The following is an 18,364-nucleotide window of genomic DNA, read 5'->3' as shown; positions in this document are numbered from 1 at the left end:
CTACATAAAGGGACACATGTCAGATTTGAAAAATCGGCTTCGTCCTGAAGGCCAAAACCGGCTCAGTCCTGAAGTGGTTAAAACCAAACTAAAAACAATATCTTCTCACATTTTAAGCTATGATATTGGACAGAATTGGGAAAATACATTTTCTTTGTTTCTTTTTTCCATTTTTACTTTAGCCTACTTCAAGCAGTGAACTTAACCCCTTAACGCCGAAGGACGGATATATCCGTCCTCTGCAGCTGCTAGTTCGCGCAGGAGGACGGATATATCTGTCCTGTGATGGCGCGTGTACTGACACTTTACCCACGCGATCAGTGGCAGGAGCACGGCTGTTATACACAGCCTGGCTCCTGCAGCAACTGCCGGAATCTAAGCGAGCTCCGATTCCGGCAGTTTAACCCATTAAATGCCGCTGTCAATAGTGATAGAGGCATTTAATGTGTTTGACAGAGGGAGGGAGCTCCCTCTGTCACCCCATCGGCGCCCCCGCAAAGAAATCGCGGGTCGCCAACGGGTTTCCATGACAGCCGGGGGCCTAACAAAGACCCCCAGGTCTGTCTTCAGCAAATGCCTGTTAGGCGATGCCGGAGGCATGACCTAATAAATTGCCTGTCAGTTTTACACTGACAGGCAATAATGTTACGGTATACTAAGTATACCAAAGCATTATATATGCGATCAGCAGATCGCATAGTGAAGTCCCCTAGTGGGACTAAAAAAAAAAAATATGTAAATCAGTTAAATAAAGTTTGTGGGGAAAAAAAAAAAAATTACAGTGAAAATCAAATTAAAACTCCTTTTTTTGCCCAAAAAGTGTTTTTGTTTTGTTTTAGTAAAAGTGTCAAAACAAATCACACATACACATATGGTATCCCCGCGATCGTAACAACTTAAACAATAAAATGAACACATTAATTAAACCGCCGGATGAACGGCGTCCAAAAAAACCCGGCAAGAAAACGGCAAAATTCGCTTTTCTCCCATTCCCCCCATAAAAAATTAAATAAAAATTAATCTATAAGTCCTATGTACCCCAAACTAGTACTAATGAAAACTACACATTGGCCCGCAAAAATCAAGCCCACATACGGCCACATCGACGGAAAAATAAAAACGTTACGGCTCTTGGAATGCGGCGATGCAAAAACAAGTAATTTTTTTTCTAAAAGGCTTTTTATTGTGCAAACGTAGGAAAAAATATATAAAACCTTACATATTTGGTATCCCCGTAATCTTGCCGACCCATAGAATAAAGTGAACATGTTATTTACGCTTTTAGATAAATAGACTCCAAGCACATATTGGTTACAGGCTAGGTAACGTTTAAGAGGCCAACTTCCCCCCATAATGTATCGGATAGACTGCTCCGTAAATATAGAACCATACCGAAGAAAGAATAGAGCATATAGTCGGAGTATATAAGAATATATCAATTTTATTATTACAAAATAACATACATTTAGAAACACATCATTCGAAGACTCTAGTACTAGTACTGTGGTACGTCATTCAGCACAGGAAAATATGATGTAAAACAGACGAAGTGGTGTATACCGCAAAGTTGTATATACTACCCACAGAAGTGATTATCGTATGTTACATCCATGTGGATTGTATACTGATCATCCGCAGTGTCCTCTCAGTTATATAAGCATGAAGGATACTGTTAGGTCAGGAGAGAGTCACACCGGGAGGATCAGTAATGAAATAGTGAGCAGTTATAACAGTGCAGTCTTACCCATTTCAAAGGGGAGTAAGGAGTATCAATACACGTCCGTGCTGAGTCGTCCACAGAGAAACCCCAACGCGCGTTTCGCTGTTCTTAGTCGCTTCCTCAGGGGGTACATTGGCCCTACAGCTATACTGTTATGCTGTCAGAACTTCTTAAATATGATGAACATTACTATGCTCTATTCCTGGAATTTAAATTTCTCCAAGTTAGAACCCACTTACCTCCTTGATGACGTGCGCTTGCTCGGTGGTGCGGCTTGCGGCGGTGCCTGCCCCCTTCGGCTTCGATGCATGCACTGCGCATGTCCGGAACTCCCGTCACGCGTCGGGACTCCGGATGTGCGCTCCAGCGTGCGGGGCCGGATGTGGGGCATGCCTTGCTTCCGGTCGCGTCATCGGACAAGCGCCGACTTCCGTCTCGGCGATAATGTGGATTCACTGGGGTATGTGCACACACTATAAAAGGACCACACACATTATGGGTCTAATGTACCCCCTGAGGAAGCGACTAAGAACAGCGAAACGCGCGTTGGGGTTTTTCTGTGTGCGACTCAGCACGGACGTGTATTGATACTCCTTACTCCCCTTTGAAATGGGTAAGACTGCACTGTTATAACTGCTCACTACTCTCATTACTGATCCTCCCGGTGTGACTCTCTCCTGACCTAACAGTATCCTTCATGCTTATATAACTGAGAGGACACTGCGGATGATCAGTATACAATCCACATGGATGTAACATACTATAATCACTTCTGTGGGTAGTATATACAACTTTGCGGTATACACCACTTCGTCTGTTTTACATAATATTTTCCTGTGCTGAATGACGTACCACAGTACTAGTACTAGAGTCTTCTAATGATGTGTTTCTAAATGTATGTTATTTTGTAATAATAAAATTGATATATTCTTATATACTCCGACTATATGCTCTATTCTTTCTTCGGTATGGTTCTATGTTATTTACGCTGCATAGTAAACGGCGTAAATTTATAACGTGAAAATCAATGCTGGAATAGCTGCTTATTTTCAATTCTCTCCTAAAATAAAGTTAATCGATATATTATAAGTATCTAAAAATGGTACAATTACAAAATAAAACTCGTCCCGCAAAAAATAAGCCCTTATACGGCTATGTCCACGGAATAAAAAAAAAGTTACGACTCTTGGCATGCGAAAAACAAAAAATAATCCTTGGTCATTAACGTGCAAAATGGCCTGGTCATTAAGGGGTTAATGGTGGTTTATATATTTTTTGTGTATAAGGGGTTTTCTGTAACTAAAGCTAAAACACTATAAATGTTATAAAACTTTCTAATATATATTGTGTTTCAATTCCTCACAATTTTGGAGATATTTGTTTGCTGTCAGTGAATGAGAACACTCTTGTTTACAATCTGGTACATGTCTTAGCCCTGCTCTGAGCTGTGGATACGATTGAATCCAATCTAGGAAATGCTGTGTGCTAAAAGCCTCAACAGCTGCACTAATCTCACTGGTACTTTGCTACAATGTATCGGTCTTGACTCCAGACTGTTTATCTCCCAGAGCATTGCCTAGACTACTGACTACCGGCCATAAGAATTCCCACTACAAAAAGGCTATGTGTAGCCCCAGCCTTAAAAGGGTGTTCCCATATTGCCTGATGGGTGCAGGTCCCCCCTCTTGGACCCTCATCTATTGGTAGAACTGAGGTCCAATGACCTCTATTCAACGATTCCCAACTGCCCCATTTTTCATACACTTCCATGAAGAGTTGTGAGCAGCCCTCAACAGGATGTACCATAAATGCCTAAGATAGTAATACATCTTTAAGCTTTATTTGGATGAAATCACTTTTAATAATTCACTTTAACTTTTGTACTTTTTTTTTTTTTATTTTTTATTTTTTAAATCAATCCAATTTTATTAACTAGAACAATAAGACATTGACAATCATACAACATCTGTAGCAGCATCATATACAGCAGTGCTAGCATGACAGAAAAAAAACCCAACATTGCCCCCTGCAAGTATTGATAGAACATACTGTGTTCCAGTTGGAATTGGTCTTTCAACTGCTGAAAGGACCGTAATACGGTATCATCATACAGGTGATGTAGTCGCATAACCCCTGCCGTTTCCCATTTTTGCATGCCCTCCAATTGACACATTTCCCACAGAACCGGATTATGCCATATGGGTGTATATTTAGTACACATTCCTATGTTTAAAATCTGTTTGCATTGCCACCAGACTTTATGTATCAGGAGCAATGTTGGTTTTGTACTCGCCAATCTCTTGTAGGTATGCGCTTCCAGCCCCTCCAGCGGGTTAAGTCCTCCCCCCATGTACGACAATAAGCGTGCACTAGATCCCCAGTTCTCTGTGTCCTCCCATCCTTTAAAATGTTGGCTCTGAGCAGCCAGGTAGTATATCCAGGCATTCGGCAGAGCAACATCCCCCTTCATCTTTTGGCAATTGTAATTTCTCCAATTTTATTCTTGGAACCCCTTTTTTCCAGACCAGATCCCGAAAGAGATTATGCATTCGTCTAAACCAATGTTTGGGTATCCATACCGGGGAATTATGGAGAATGTACAGTACCTGGGGCATAAGAATCATCTTGATTTAAGTTGCTCCTCCCCAGAGCAAACTTTTGTACTTTAACCAAAATATATTATGTAGCTCTAAAATCAAAGAAAAAATGTGTCCATTTAAGTTTTAAATGATTCTCTTTCATTTGTTTTTCTGCAATTGTATGTTGGTGCGTAACTTATTTAAAGGGTAGTGGCATGTCAGAAGTTTTGATTGGTGGGGGTCAAAGCACGGAGACACCCACCAATCGCTAAAACGAAGCGGCAGAAGTGCTTTTTTTTATTTTTCTGTTCGGCTTTTTCCGGAAATCAATGTAGCGGAGTACGGGCTCCATAGAAAGTCTATGAGCCTGTACTCCGATACATCAGCTAAGCAGCTCAGCACTCACACGAGCACTTCTACCGCTTAGTTTTACCGATTGGTGGGGGTCCCAGTGCTCGGACCCAACAATCAAAACTTCTGACATGTCAGAAGTTTGAACGTTTATTTTACCTTTAAGGTCAGGGCTGAACTCCTTTTTTTTTTTTTTCACAGATTTTCAGTTTTTTTTTTTTGTTTCACATAATGTTTATGCCCTATGTTTATTGTGTTCATCAGGAAAGCTCCCGACGTACAAGTTAAACATGTCCATTAGCCCGACCTCTTACGTAAACCGCTCCGTCTTGCCATGTGTTTGAAATTGGTGTCTTTTGCTTTATGTTCCCTCAGCCTTTTGAAGTGGATTTGTCTCATATATATTTGGCTTACACCGAGGAGAGTCTTCGTCAGTCCTTAATGAAGCTAGAAAGGCCTAGAACATCAAAAGGAAAAACAAGACCCAAGACAGGTCGAAGGTATGTGTCCGTCTCTATCATGCTTGAGATATGGTGCTGGAGGAATCACTTCTGTTTCTTTCTGACTCCTCCAGTCAGAAAAGTACAGTGGAAGCACAAGGTCATATTGAACACATTATCACGTTATGTGTATTTTGTCCACCAGAAAACAGGCACAAGTCACTAAATACATCTCCCCTTGCTGGCAGATTTATCAAGAATGTCTTAGGCCCCATGCACACGACCGTAAAAAATCTCCGTAATCGCGGACCGTGATAGGGTCCGAAATTACAGCCCCGCCCGGTTCTATTGGCCGCGGACACCTTTCTGTATCGCTACAGATAAGTGTCTCTGCTGTGGAACCGTGTTTGGAATTATGGAGCATGTCCTACTTTTTGTTTTTTACGGGCCGTGCTCCCATACTTTGTATGGGAGCACAGCCCGAAAATGCGGCCGCCTGTGTCCGCAATCGCGGGCCAAGATTACGGGCACGACCGTGTGCATGAGGCCTTGGAGTAAAATTGGTCTTGTTGCCCATAGAAACAAATCACAGTGCTACTTTCATATCTCCAGACCAGTTTATTTTTTTTAATTTATATCACAATTTTTTTTCTTAGAAATAGACATCCATAAAGAAAAAAAAATAATTATCGTATAAATGTGCATTTTACTCCCCCTCATATACCCTCCCTCCCATCATTCGAAGTGCCCAACTATGGGCTCCAGATGGCTACAAATTTTTCAATTTGGGCAATTATGCCCAAACGAGTCAACCATTCAGATCCAAAATTGAAAGACTATCTCAATAGCCTCTAATAATGACCTACATATACCCAATACTAGATACTTCTGCACATAGTGAAAGCAGGAACCAACAAGAATACAACATTTTAGATCAAATGGCAAATATGTATCATAGACTTCTTTAACCCCTTAAGGACGCAGCCACTTTTGGACCAAATGACAGAGCCTAATTTTTTTAAATCTGACGTGTGTTACTTTATTTGGTAATAACTCAGGAATGCTTTTACCTGAGATTGTTTTCCCGTGACATATTGTACTTTGTTAGTGAAAAAATTTGGTAGATCTATTCAATTTTTTTGTGTGCAAAACGCCAAAAATAACCCTTTATGCGTTTCACAGGAATTAAAGCAAAGTAGCGGGGAAATGTACAAATTTCGTGTTTTTTGCAGAAATTCCATTTTAATCAATTTTTCCTGTAATACTGAAGGTTTTTACCGGAGAAGCACAACTGAATATTTATTGCCCTGATTCTGCAGTTTTTACAAATATCCCACATGTGGCCCTAGTGCGCTAATGGACTGACACACCGACCTCAGAAGTAAAGGAGCACCTAGTGGATTTTAGGGCCTTCCTTTTCTTAGATTGTATTTCAGGCACTATGTCCGGTTAGAAGGGATCTTGTGGTGCCGAAACAAAGGAAACACCCCAAAAAATACCCCATTTTGGAAACTAAACCCCTTGAGGAATTCATCTAGGGGTGTAGTGAGCATTTTGACCCCACAGGTGTTTCATAGATTATTAGAATTGGGCAGTGAAAATGAAAAATTAAGTTTTCCAATAACATGTAGCTTTACCTCACAATTTGTAATTTTTTTTTTACAAATAAATGAGGAAAAGCACCCCAACATTTGTAAAGCAACTTCTCCAAAGTACGGAAATACCAAACATGTGGTCATAAACTTCTGTTTGGGCAAGCGGCAGGACTTGGAAGGGAAGGCACGCCATTTAGCCTTTGGAGTGCTGGATTGATTTCTCTGCACCATGTCGCATTTGTAAAGGTACCAGTGCAGTGGAAACCCCCCAAAAGTGACTCCATTTGGGAAACTACACCCCTCAAGGAATTTTTCGAGTGGTATAGTGAGCATTTTGACACCACAGGTGTTTCATACACTGGGCAGTAAAAAAATAAAAGGTAGATTTTTTTCAAAGAAAATGTTGCTTTAGCCCCAAATTCATCATTTTCACAAGGGGTTAAAAGAGAAAAAGCACCCACAGTTTGTTACGCAATTTCTCCTGAATACGGCAATACCCCATTTGTGGAGATAAACTGCTGTTTGAGCACATGGCAGGGCTCAGAAGGTAAAGAGCACCATGCAACATCTGAGGCCTACTACGATGGCATTTACTGCCCAGTGTCATGAAAACAGAGGATCTGGGGTGTCAAAACATTAGAAACCCAGAAAAGTGACCCCATTTAGGAAACTAAACCCCTCAAAGAATTCATCTAGGGGTATAGTGAGAAGATTTAGATTGTAATGTAACACCTTTCAAGGTATTCATCTAGGGGTATAGTGAGAATTTTTAATTTGAAGTGACAACCCTCTAGGTATTCATCCAGGGGTATAATAAGAAATACTTTAATTTTAGTAACTAAGGAGGGCAAGCTGGAAAACCCGCTATGGAGGGAAAGCGAATGGCAGGTCCCACTACCAACCTACCCACCATTCCATAAAATCCAGCCCAAAAAATAAATCAAAGGCCTCAGCAAAAAAAGATTTGCTGAGACAACCAATCTCATCTGGATTTATTCCTCTCACCCAGATTTGCAACCTGGATGAGACAGACACTCCCTCGAGTCCTTGGTATAGTGAGAATTTTTAGTTTTGTTTTTAGGTGTTTTTTTTTACAAATTTTAAATGATCAAATTTTAAATGGGGCTGGTCAGTAAAAAAAATTAATAATTGGTCATGGCCAGTATGGGAGACAGAGAAGGTGAATCAAGAATAAATAAATAAAAAATCCAAGGAGGTATGAGATATTTTGAAACATTGTTTCATACACAGGCCGGGATTTGTGGGACACGTCTCACATTGGTATGTGGTGTCCTTACGAATGCCTCGCTTGGCGCACACACGGCATTTTTTTGGGGGCTTCTGTTTTTTTTTAGTGGGGGGGATTTCTGTGGAGAAATGCTGGCCGGGAATTATCCTGCTGACGGAAGAACCGGATGAACTGCCCTCCCCTTCCTGGTCACCAAATATCAGGCACTTGATGACCTTTTCCTGAAATTGCAGGAACGTATCCCCACTGTCGGCGTATCTGCAGAGAACAAAGGCGTTGTATCAAGCCATCTGTGTGAGATGCACAGACAGTTTTTTTTATACCATACCTTGGTCTTGCACATGGCTCTGTATGGTTTTAAAAGGGTAGGTGTAACCGGTGGCACTTTCGCAGAGTTTGTACAGTTTTATGCCGTACCGGGCTCTTTTATTGGGTAGATACTGCCTGAAGTGCAGTCTACCCTTGAAACTCACTAATGATTCATCTAACTAAATATTTTGTTGAGGGGTATAAACTTGGGAAAAACTTTGGGAGTAGTGGGCAATCAATGGTCTTATTTTATACAGCCTATCAAAATGTGGGTCCTGTGGGGGTGGGCACTGACTATTATCATTGTAATGAAGGAATTTTACGATGGCTTCGAATCGCGTCCTTGTCATTACTGTGCGGTAAAGGGGGGTGTTATATAAAATATCAGGGGACCAATAGTCTCTAATACTGGGCTTTTTTATGAGACCAAAACTTCAGCAATTCCACTGCGTTTGTTGGGGTCCAATTTTGGCCTCTCCCATAAAATGAGTTTGGATTCTGGGCGATAAATTGTTCCACATAAATGTTGGTCTGCTGGACAATTAATTCTAAAAGGGTGTCTGAAAAAAAACTTTAACTTTAAAATAATCAATGAGGCTGAAATCCGTGGTGTCCATTTGAATGCCTGAGGGGGCTGTAAATTCAGGCACCTGGGGGGTATAATTGTCCGCAGCTACCCATGTCCGCTCAGGCAGAGCAGGACCTACGGCTCTTCTGCGCCGACGGGGGGGTGCAGACTCGGAGTCACTGGATGAAGATGAAAGCACGAACTGCTCTTCACCTTCACTCGCGCTGTCCGTATCAGAACACCTCATTTGATACGCTTCCTCGGCTGTGAAGACTCTTTTGGTCATAATTTTGTTCAGATACTAACTAACACTTTTTTTTTGTAACTCCGTTTTTTTGTAACCCTTTTTTTGTAACTTTATTATTTTTTTTTAAACTTTTTTTTAAAACTTTTTTTAACAAAAAATAACCAGCGCCACTCTCAACTGCGCAATGAGAACAGCAACCCTGCTGTATTCAAACAGTAAGCGTACCCTACCTACCAGGGGGAAAACTAAATGAGAAGTGGCATTGCTACCTAACCGGGAACTCGGCCAGTTGGCAATCTAGCGACACAGCAGGGTGATGGCGACCAGGTACTGCGACAGGTGATCGCTGGGCACAGATCACACGGCAGAAGGACACTGTGGGTGACTGAAATTATATAATTATATATCTTACAACCAGTGGGCACCAAAGGTGGTGATCACTGGTCAGTGGGCACAACAGGGGCAGATCGCTGTTTTTTTTTTTTTTGTTTTTTTTTTTAACCATTGTTCTTCACTTTCACTGTTCTTTCACTGGCGTCCGACTGACAAGCTCTCTGACAGGAATGCGCTTGTCAGAGCCGGAGATGCCGGCAAAACGAGTCTCCTGCGCTGTGATTTGCCTGTCAGTACCGACTGGCCAATCACAGCTCATGCCGGCACGGGACCACTCTGATTGGTCCAGTGCCGCGAGTCCTGTTCGGCAACTGTCTATGACAGTTGCGATCAGAACGCTGTCACCATGTCTATTGACATGGTGACAGTTTAAAGCTTGGGCGTAACTGTACGCCCTATTGCAGGAAATCACTTTGATTTCGGACGTACAGTCACACCCAAAAGCGGGAAGGGGTTAATAACACAAGACCAGCAATGTCTTAATTTTGGGCAATTCCAAAGTAAATTAATCGTTGTTCCTGGGTAAGTTTGACATTTGGGACACAGAGTTAAAACTCTAGGTCCAAATTTAGACAATACTGTTGGAGAAAGTTTCGCTTGATCTAGCAGAACTGGATTTGAGAATCTATAAGAATCTATTGCAGACCAGTTTTAAACGTGTAAATTGAACTCTTAATTGGTTGCCTTGGATAACAAGGACCGTTTTTCCTTCAACAGGTTTGATAAATCTGCCCGACTGTTTGGCCCAGAGCTAATTCCATAATCAATCGCTATCATACCTGACCTTTCTTAGCGGAATACCCCTACTTTACCTTATTTTTTTATCGGCCCCAGATCACCAATTTTGGATCACCTTGGGTTAGGGCTGGGTGATTTTGCCTAAAAATTGAATATAGATTTTTTTTTTCAACACTATATGGTCTATTTTCGATTTGAATCTATTTTTTTTATTTATTTTTTTCCTTCTGATTTTTGTTGAATAAACTGAAAAAAAAATTAACAAGATAGGGTATTTATGGTACATTTCTAGTAAACATTGTACAGTATATATGGTGCAGTGCATATGAGCAGCAGGAGAACAGTGAGACCTGAGGTAAAATATACAGAAGGTTACATTCACATACATTTTTTTCCTATGGCTAGCGTGTACGCCTGGAAAGATCCAGACCGACGTACTGGGCAATTATTGAGCAGACAAGCGTTCATACAACGCTCGTTGCTGAAAATTTCCCTGTGCAAACGCTCGTTCATCAGCTGATCGTATAGTTTTAATAAAACTTTAATATTATCGTTGTTGGCAGCACGTCTGCCGACATGATGATAATGTATGGGGATGAGCGATCGGAGTAAGGAGCGCTCGTCCCCATACATATAGCTCCTTGTGACTGGAGCAAACAAGCGCCGATCAACAAGCTGTCTTGTTGATCGGCGCTCTTTGCTCCGGCCAAAATTGGCCGGTGTAATAGGCTTTTTAACATGTCCTAATGTTACAATTCGCCTGGCGTAAATTATAATAATTTGTGTATAGGTTCAGACAGCACCAGATACGTGGAAGGGTGGGGTTTTGGACGGATAGGGGCCCACCCCAAATATAAATGCCATTGGCATTAAAAACAAAATAAAAATACCTTTGTTTCAAAATTGGTGTGCCGGATACTCTTTTATATGTAAATTATAATAAATTTGTTTGGGTGCAGTGGTCACACTCTTTACTAGAGGTCACGCCCCTTTCTACAAAAGTGTCGTGGGTTGCGCAAAAAGGGCAAGTCTCAATTTGGACAGCAAATTATGACTTTTGGGCCCCTTTGTGGCTTTTTTGGTCTAGAAAGGTTTATAAATTACCGCCAAAGTCTTCATGTGATTTATGACTGCTCTTTGGACATAACTTCTGTGGCAAGTCTCTTAGATTTATTACCAGCAGTACTACACAGAAATATTAAACCCTGCTGCATTGTATATCACCAGCACTGAGGCTCCTTCCCTGACACTGCTCTCTGCTATGGCATTATAACTGAAGATAACGAAAACCACTTCATTTACCCATTCAGTTCATGCTGCATTTCAAGGCTTAAGAAGTTATAGGGTGGCTATAGCTTCTTAAGCCTTGAAATGCAGAAGGAACTTAATGGGTTAAGAAGCTGCCTGGGAGAACGGGACTCCGTATAAATCAATATCTGGACTCCGTTACACACAGAGTTAGCAAACCCCAGTCCTCTCACTCCTACTCCTGTTCATTAAAGTAGATGCGCTGTGCAGCGTGTGCTTGTTAATAAAGGTTGTTAGTTTTTTTTTTTTCCGCCTATGGGGGCGGAGCCTGTAACTATTTCACGATTCTGGGCAAATCCAGAATCGTGCCAACTTTAAATGGCGAATGAATCAAATTAATTTGATTAATCGCGCAGCTCTACCTTAGGTATTACCCGCTTGGGTAACATTTGTACTAAAAATGTCCTCCTTTGTTTCGTGCAGCTACAGTCCACTTTCCAACTCCAAAATACTCATCTGTACAAATGCTTTAAGCTGTGGCACTCATTGCACTTTCAATTTCACCCTCAAATGTTAATACACTAAACGGCCAAAAGTGGACACCCCTTCCCATTATTGAGTTCAGGCCTTTCAGACCCATTGGAAACCGGTGCATAAAATCAAGCACACAGCCATGCAATCTCCATAGACAAACCTTGCTAGTAGTATTGGTCTTACTGAAGAGATCAGTGATTTTAAACTTGGCACTGTCATAGGACGCCACCTTTGCAACAATTCAATTTGTGACATTTCTGATCAGCCCCGTTCAACTGTAAGTGCTATTATTAGCAGTAGACCACGCACACACACAGAGGTAAGCCGTCATACGCTTCTGCACGTAGTTCGTAGAAATTCCCTATTTTCTATTGCATCATTCACTACAGGGTTCAAAACTGCCTTTGGCAATGACGTCAACACAAGAACAAGAACAGTGTAGTGGGAGCTTTATGAAATAAGTTTCCGTGGTCGAGCAGCTGCCCACAAGCCTAAGATCACATTGGCAATAGTCGGCTGTAATTCTGAATCACGTTTCACTTTTTGGCAGTCTAATGGACAAATCTGGGTTTTACAAATGCCAGGAACGCTACCTACCAGAATGCAAAGTACATACTCTATTTGGTTGAAGAATAATAGTCTGGGGCAGTTTTTCAGTGTTTGTTCTAGGCCCCTTATTTCCAGTGACAGGTAATGTCTAAAATTACTTTGTATGATGTAGCATTAACTATGGTTTACTTCCAACTTTGTGGCAACAGTTTGGAAAGGCTCTTTTGTGTTCCAGCGTGACTGTGCACAAAGCCAGGTCCATAAAGACGTTTGACGTTGGAGGTTGTGTGTGAGGTTGTTGTGGAGGAACTCGAGTGGCCCGTACAGGGCCCTGACCTTAATCACATTGAACACCTTGGGGATGAATGGGAATATTGATTGCGGAAAGCCTTTCCATTAGGGTGAAGAGTTTTATGGCAGCAAAAGTGGGTCAGACTCCATATTAATAGCCATGGTTTTGAAATGTGAGATCCAACTAGCGCAGATAGGTCAGGTGTCCACATACGTTTGGCCATACAGTGTATCTCTACATACCCTCTGATGGGTTTTCTCAAATCTCAATTTCCTAAAGGTAGTGGACAAAAAGGCCAAAGAGCGTACCTGGATGCCAGTCCGTTGCTTGCGTAGTTGAAACGGTAAAGCACGAGTAGCACAGCACAGGAGTAGTTTGGCAACCGGCATGAACAATGAATTACTGGAACTATTATTTAGTTGGCACAGGCTAATCGGGTGTGCGCAGTCAAAGGAATCCCCTGTTCTTCACCCATAATCCCCTCAAGGTATAAACATTGCCAGTAGGATTTCCAGGTTGCAGTCCCCAATAGACGGTCATGCTGCAGGTGGCGGGTGTGAACAGTTTTATGGTCAATCAGAATGGGGTTGGTAATAGACGGGCAGGTAATAGAATGTCTGGTCCAGTAATCAATCTTCGGAGGCAGGGCCAGGCCAGGCCAGAGGTCGGTACACGGATAAGTCAGATGAAGCAGAGTCAAAACAATAACCAGTTCATACACCAGAAAATCACACGAAACAACGGAAACAAATGACAGGAACCTCACCACCAGGGCTGATATCCAAGTGAGTAATTCCAGGAGCAGTTCCCCATAAAAGATCCAGGAGAAGTTAATTAATATTAATAAAGTTAATAAAAAATAAATAAATGAAAAACCCTTTTTCACTTTACAAAATGCTTTATTATTTTAAAAAAACTAAATAAAGTAAAAAGTTACTCATATTTGGTATCGCCACGTCCGTAACGACCCTAACTCTAAAGCAATTAAATTATTTAACCTGCACGGTGAACGCCATAAAAAACAATGGAAAAATTGCTGTTTTCTGAGAATCCTGCCTTAAAAAAAATGTGATAAAAAGTGATCAAAAAGTCGCATCTACTCCAAAATGGTACCAATAAAAAACTACAAGTCGTAGCGCAAAAAAAAATGCCCTCATACAACTGCATCCGCGGAACAATAAAAAAATGTTACGGCTCTCCAAATATGGAGACACAAAAACAAATAATTTTGAAAAAAAAGTGTTTACTGTATAAGGGTATGTTCACACGCAGTGTTTTCAGGCGTATTTCGGGGCATTTACAGCTCGAAAAACACCTGAAGAAATGGAAGCTGAACGCCTACAAACATCTGCCCATTGAAATCAATGGGAAAAACAGCATTTAGTTCATACGGGCGTCTTTACGCCGCTGTTTTAAAAAAAGGAGCGTAAAAAGAAGTGCATGTCACTTTTTGAGCCGTTTTTTGGAGCGGATTTCACATTGAACACTTAATTTGGAGCTTCTTTTCAGGCGTTTTTCAAAGAAGCTTCAAAAACGCCTGAAAATCAAAGGCTGTTTTCTCTGAAAATGGCTCCATAAATTTTCAGCCGTTTTTTACTCCACGTGTGAACATACCCTAAAAGTAGTAAAACATGCACAATCTATACAAATTTGGTATCGTTGCAATCGTAACAACCCAATGAATAACGTTATTGTGTTATTTATACCACACGGTAAACGGCGTAGATTTAGGTCGCAAAAAAGTGTGGTGAAATTTCTGGGGGGTTTTTTTCCATTCCCCAAAATGGTGCTATTAAAAAATACAACTTGTCCCGCAAAAAACATGACCTTAAACATCTATGTCGACGCAAAAAAAAAAAGTTAGAGCTCTTGGTATGCGACGATGGAAAAACTTAAAAAATAGCTTCGTTATTAAGGTTTAAAATAGGCTGGTCATTAAAGGGTTACAATTCAGTAGCTCGGTCCCATACATGCAATCTCATAGACCGTTAAGGAGCTACTTTTTGACAATGCATATATTTAGGTAAATTTGTACAGCATCTGTTACATTTAGGGGATGTTCATACGCAGTGTTTTCAGGCGTAAACGCCTCGTAATATGCCTTGAAAAAACGCGAGTGAAACGCAGATAAACAGTTTCCCATTGTAATCCATGGGAAAAACTGCATTTTGTTCAGACGGGGCGTTTTTTACGCCATGGTCTTAAAAAAAAAAAAAAAAAAAAAAAAAATTTAAGAGAGCATGTCACTTCTTGAGCTGTTTTGGAGCTTTTTTTCATAGGGTCAATTGAAAAGCCTCTCAAAAAACAGCTAAAAAATCAGAGGCTGTTTTCCCTTGAAAATAGCGCTGTAGTTTTCTTCCGTTTTTAATTGTGTGCGTGTGTGTGTGTGTGTGTGTGTGTGTGTGTGTGTGTATACCCATAAATTGACAAAATAGTGTGAGATTCATGTGATATAATTATATTGCATATATCACATTTCATCAGTATTAATCACAGTTTATCCCATTTCTTTCCCTGTAGGAAGCGTTCATCAAAACCGGAAGCCGTGATTGACTCATTGCTACAGTAGATGTCTTCCGTACTGGACTATGAAGCGAACGCTGTGTTCTGGTGGAGTGACAGCCGGAGAGGGAATAGTTAACATCTGCGGGATGTAAACTACAAGGAGGCAGACTACAATGCATACCATGTTTAGGCTGTGTATGATAATCCATGTGACACCCATTATGACATACTTCATTATCTTCGCTACGTGGCTTTATAAGTTTCATTTGCTCCCATTTCAGCCTTTGGTAATGGACACAATGTAACGTCTCCTTTGTCCTACCCGGGCATGTAGCATGTCCGATCACTTTAAGAAGTTCTGCTTTACTATATGCAAGAATATATATTTGCCCATGAGTTATCCGTTAACCGTAGGTTTGACAAAGCTGGTCCAGCGCTATTTTCTGGTTATTGCTCATGGTTAGTGCTCACAGCAGCACAGAATATTTTAGGAAATTTAATGTACTGATCAGCTGGAAGGTATTGACAATTCTGTTGTGAAGGACTGTTTTAATACACGTATATGATAAACCGAATTCATGAAATATCTATACACATACACGCATCTTTCCATCGTCAAGTAATGCTCTAAAACCAAGTCTAGTTGCTTCATGGTTGCCACATTTGTCTTTTTCTATGTTGGATGCACTAATCTTCTAAATAGTTACATTATTGTTGGTAACACCTTACAGAAGCACTGAATTGGTCTTGACTGAGCAGTGTTGTATCCGAGAGTAGCATGACCCTACAATTCGGTAATAGAGACATTCTATTATGTTCCGTCACCTTCCTACAGCCACATTGTGCCCTAGTCCCAGTCTATAGTTTATCATTTATAGGATGTTATGTCACCGCAAAATGGCTTCATTCCCTCTACATCTTTGACTTTATATTTATTTAATGTATATTTGTGTGGATACTTTGTGCCCTAATGTACAGTTTTTTTTTAGTTTTACTTCTATTTTTGTGAAATAGCTCAAAAAACATATGTCCGTTTTTTTTTTTTTACTGCACATTTCAATATGTTGTCATTTCTTACCAGTGTGGCACTTTGTTATATGTAGCATGTTTTGAATCACAGAGTTGTAGGCAACTTTTGAAAGATTTCATAATTAGCTTGCAAAATACTGTATATGATTATTGTCCAATAATAAGCCTTACTAACCTTTCACTTACTGTACGTCATATATAGTTTTAGTTAATTCTAACATGCAGGTGGAGCAAGTACTGTGAGTAAATGAAGATGGTTTTAATAGTCACTGCCTCGCCTGGAGCTGTTATGTCATATCAAGACATTTCCTGATTTATTTCATATTACCGTGAAACCTCTTTGAGACGATAACTCAGAATTGCATTGAAAATATCTTCTAGAAAAGGGGTGCCCCTCCCAAAGAAGATGGCTAGTATGCATACTATGTGACGGTATTGAACATCTGCCACAGGAAACCTGGTCTAAATAAAGAGGTTGACTTTTGGAGAGGTTTCGCGGTATTTAAAATGATCGTTTTGTGTTTCTGTGCCTTTTTAACGTCTTAGGGAATGTGGTTGTATGGCCTGTTCTCTCCTGTACTTTTACAATCTGTTACCCCTTGGACATGAATGAGTAAGAACAAAGGGGTAGTGCGAGTGTGGGAATATACAGCTATCCATTATTTGGCAATACAGGCTGATATCTTGTGTTTTGGGCAGATTTATGAGATTTCTGTTTTTCATCGAGGTTTTATGTTTTTTAAGGAGTTGTCTTAAGATTAAAAGTTCTCTCCTAACCGCTTGATAGGTGATAACATGCTGACCGGTTGGAGTCCGACCGCTGGGACACCCACCGAGCTCAAGAACGGGGGTCCTGTTCCTCCAAATGAATAGAGCAGCAGGTTGTGCATGCTCTCTGATGCTCCATTCTTTCTCTATGGCACTGCCAGAGATAGCTGAGCGCTGTACTCGGCTATCTCCGACAGTCCTATAGACAGTGAATAGAGCGGCAGTGCGCATGCAGGACCTGCCACTCCATTTATTAAGAGAAACGGTACCCTCGTGATCAGTGGGGTCCCAGTGGTCGGACCCCTATGATCAGCATGTTATCACCTATCCTGTGGTTAGGGGATAACTTTTAATCTTGAGACAACGCCTTTAATGCCATTTGATCCACATCCTCATTATTTATCAAGGTGTCAAACAAACTCCTTAAATTTTTATCGCTTTCTTTATTTCAGAACTTCTCTGTGTGAGTCTCACTTCCTTTGAAATAAATTCTAATTGTATTTGATAAACGTGTGTCTTGGATTATTGGGATGGGCTATGATTTCCAAGTGAGTGGGGTCTTTTAAATGACGATAGTTTGACACATGTTCTTCTGGTGTATCTGGCAGATAGTCCTGATAGGAAGAATGTGTCCACATGAAATACAACTGAAACTAATAATTTGTAATTTATTATAAAATAAACATGGAGTAGGAAAAACCTCTTTAACAACAGATCAATGTTTCACTCTAAGGCCTCATTCACACGGCAGTATTAGGATCAGTATTTTGTGACCCAAAACCAGGAGTGGTTACAAAACACGGAGGTGTAAATCTATCTTTTATATTTTTTTCTCTGTGTAGTTTTAACTCCTAGTTTTGGCTTACAAATAGTGATGCAAAATACTGACCTAAATACTGCCGTGGGTAAGGGGCCTAAAGAGTATTATCAAGTTCTGTAACATTTAGTGCAATTTCTAAGCAGCTTTTGGGATACAGGACATACAACTATTCATGGCTTGATTTATCACTGTCCCATATCACGTCATGACTGCCCATTTAAAGAGGCTCTGTCACCACATTATAAGTGCTCTATCTTGTACATAATGTGATCGGCGCTGTAATGTAGGTAACAGCAGTGGTTTTTATTTAGAAAAATGATAATTTTTGACGGAGTTATGACCTATATTAGCTTTATGCTAATGAGTTTCTCAATGGACAACTGGGCGTGTTTTACTTTTTGGCCAAGTGGGCGTTGTGGAGAGAAGTGTA

General features: G+C 40.7%; 1 protein-coding gene across 2 annotated transcripts in view; it reads left to right on the top strand.

Moving 5' to 3' along the window:
• The window catches only part of KIF3A (kinesin family member 3A), a 77,958-nt gene extending 60,335 nt beyond the window's left edge, over positions 1–17,623 (top strand). For both annotated transcript variants that reach the window (XM_075856459.1, XM_075856458.1), the window contains 2 exons: positions 5,026–5,150; positions 15,333–17,623. In XM_075856459.1, coding sequence (XP_075712574.1) covers positions 5,026–5,150; positions 15,333–15,381 — 174 coding nt within the window. In that variant the 3' untranslated portion in view covers positions 15,382–17,623. The remainder of the gene's footprint in view (positions 1–5,025; positions 5,151–15,332) is intronic.
• The last annotated feature ends 741 nt before the right edge of the window (positions 17,624–18,364 follow it).

This window comes from Rhinoderma darwinii, chromosome 3, assembly GCF_050947455.1.
Source record: "Rhinoderma darwinii isolate aRhiDar2 chromosome 3, aRhiDar2.hap1, whole genome shotgun sequence".
In the NCBI taxonomy this organism is placed as follows: domain Eukaryota; kingdom Metazoa; phylum Chordata; class Amphibia; order Anura; family Rhinodermatidae; genus Rhinoderma; species Rhinoderma darwinii.
This window is presented reverse-complemented; position numbering and strand designations above follow the sequence as displayed.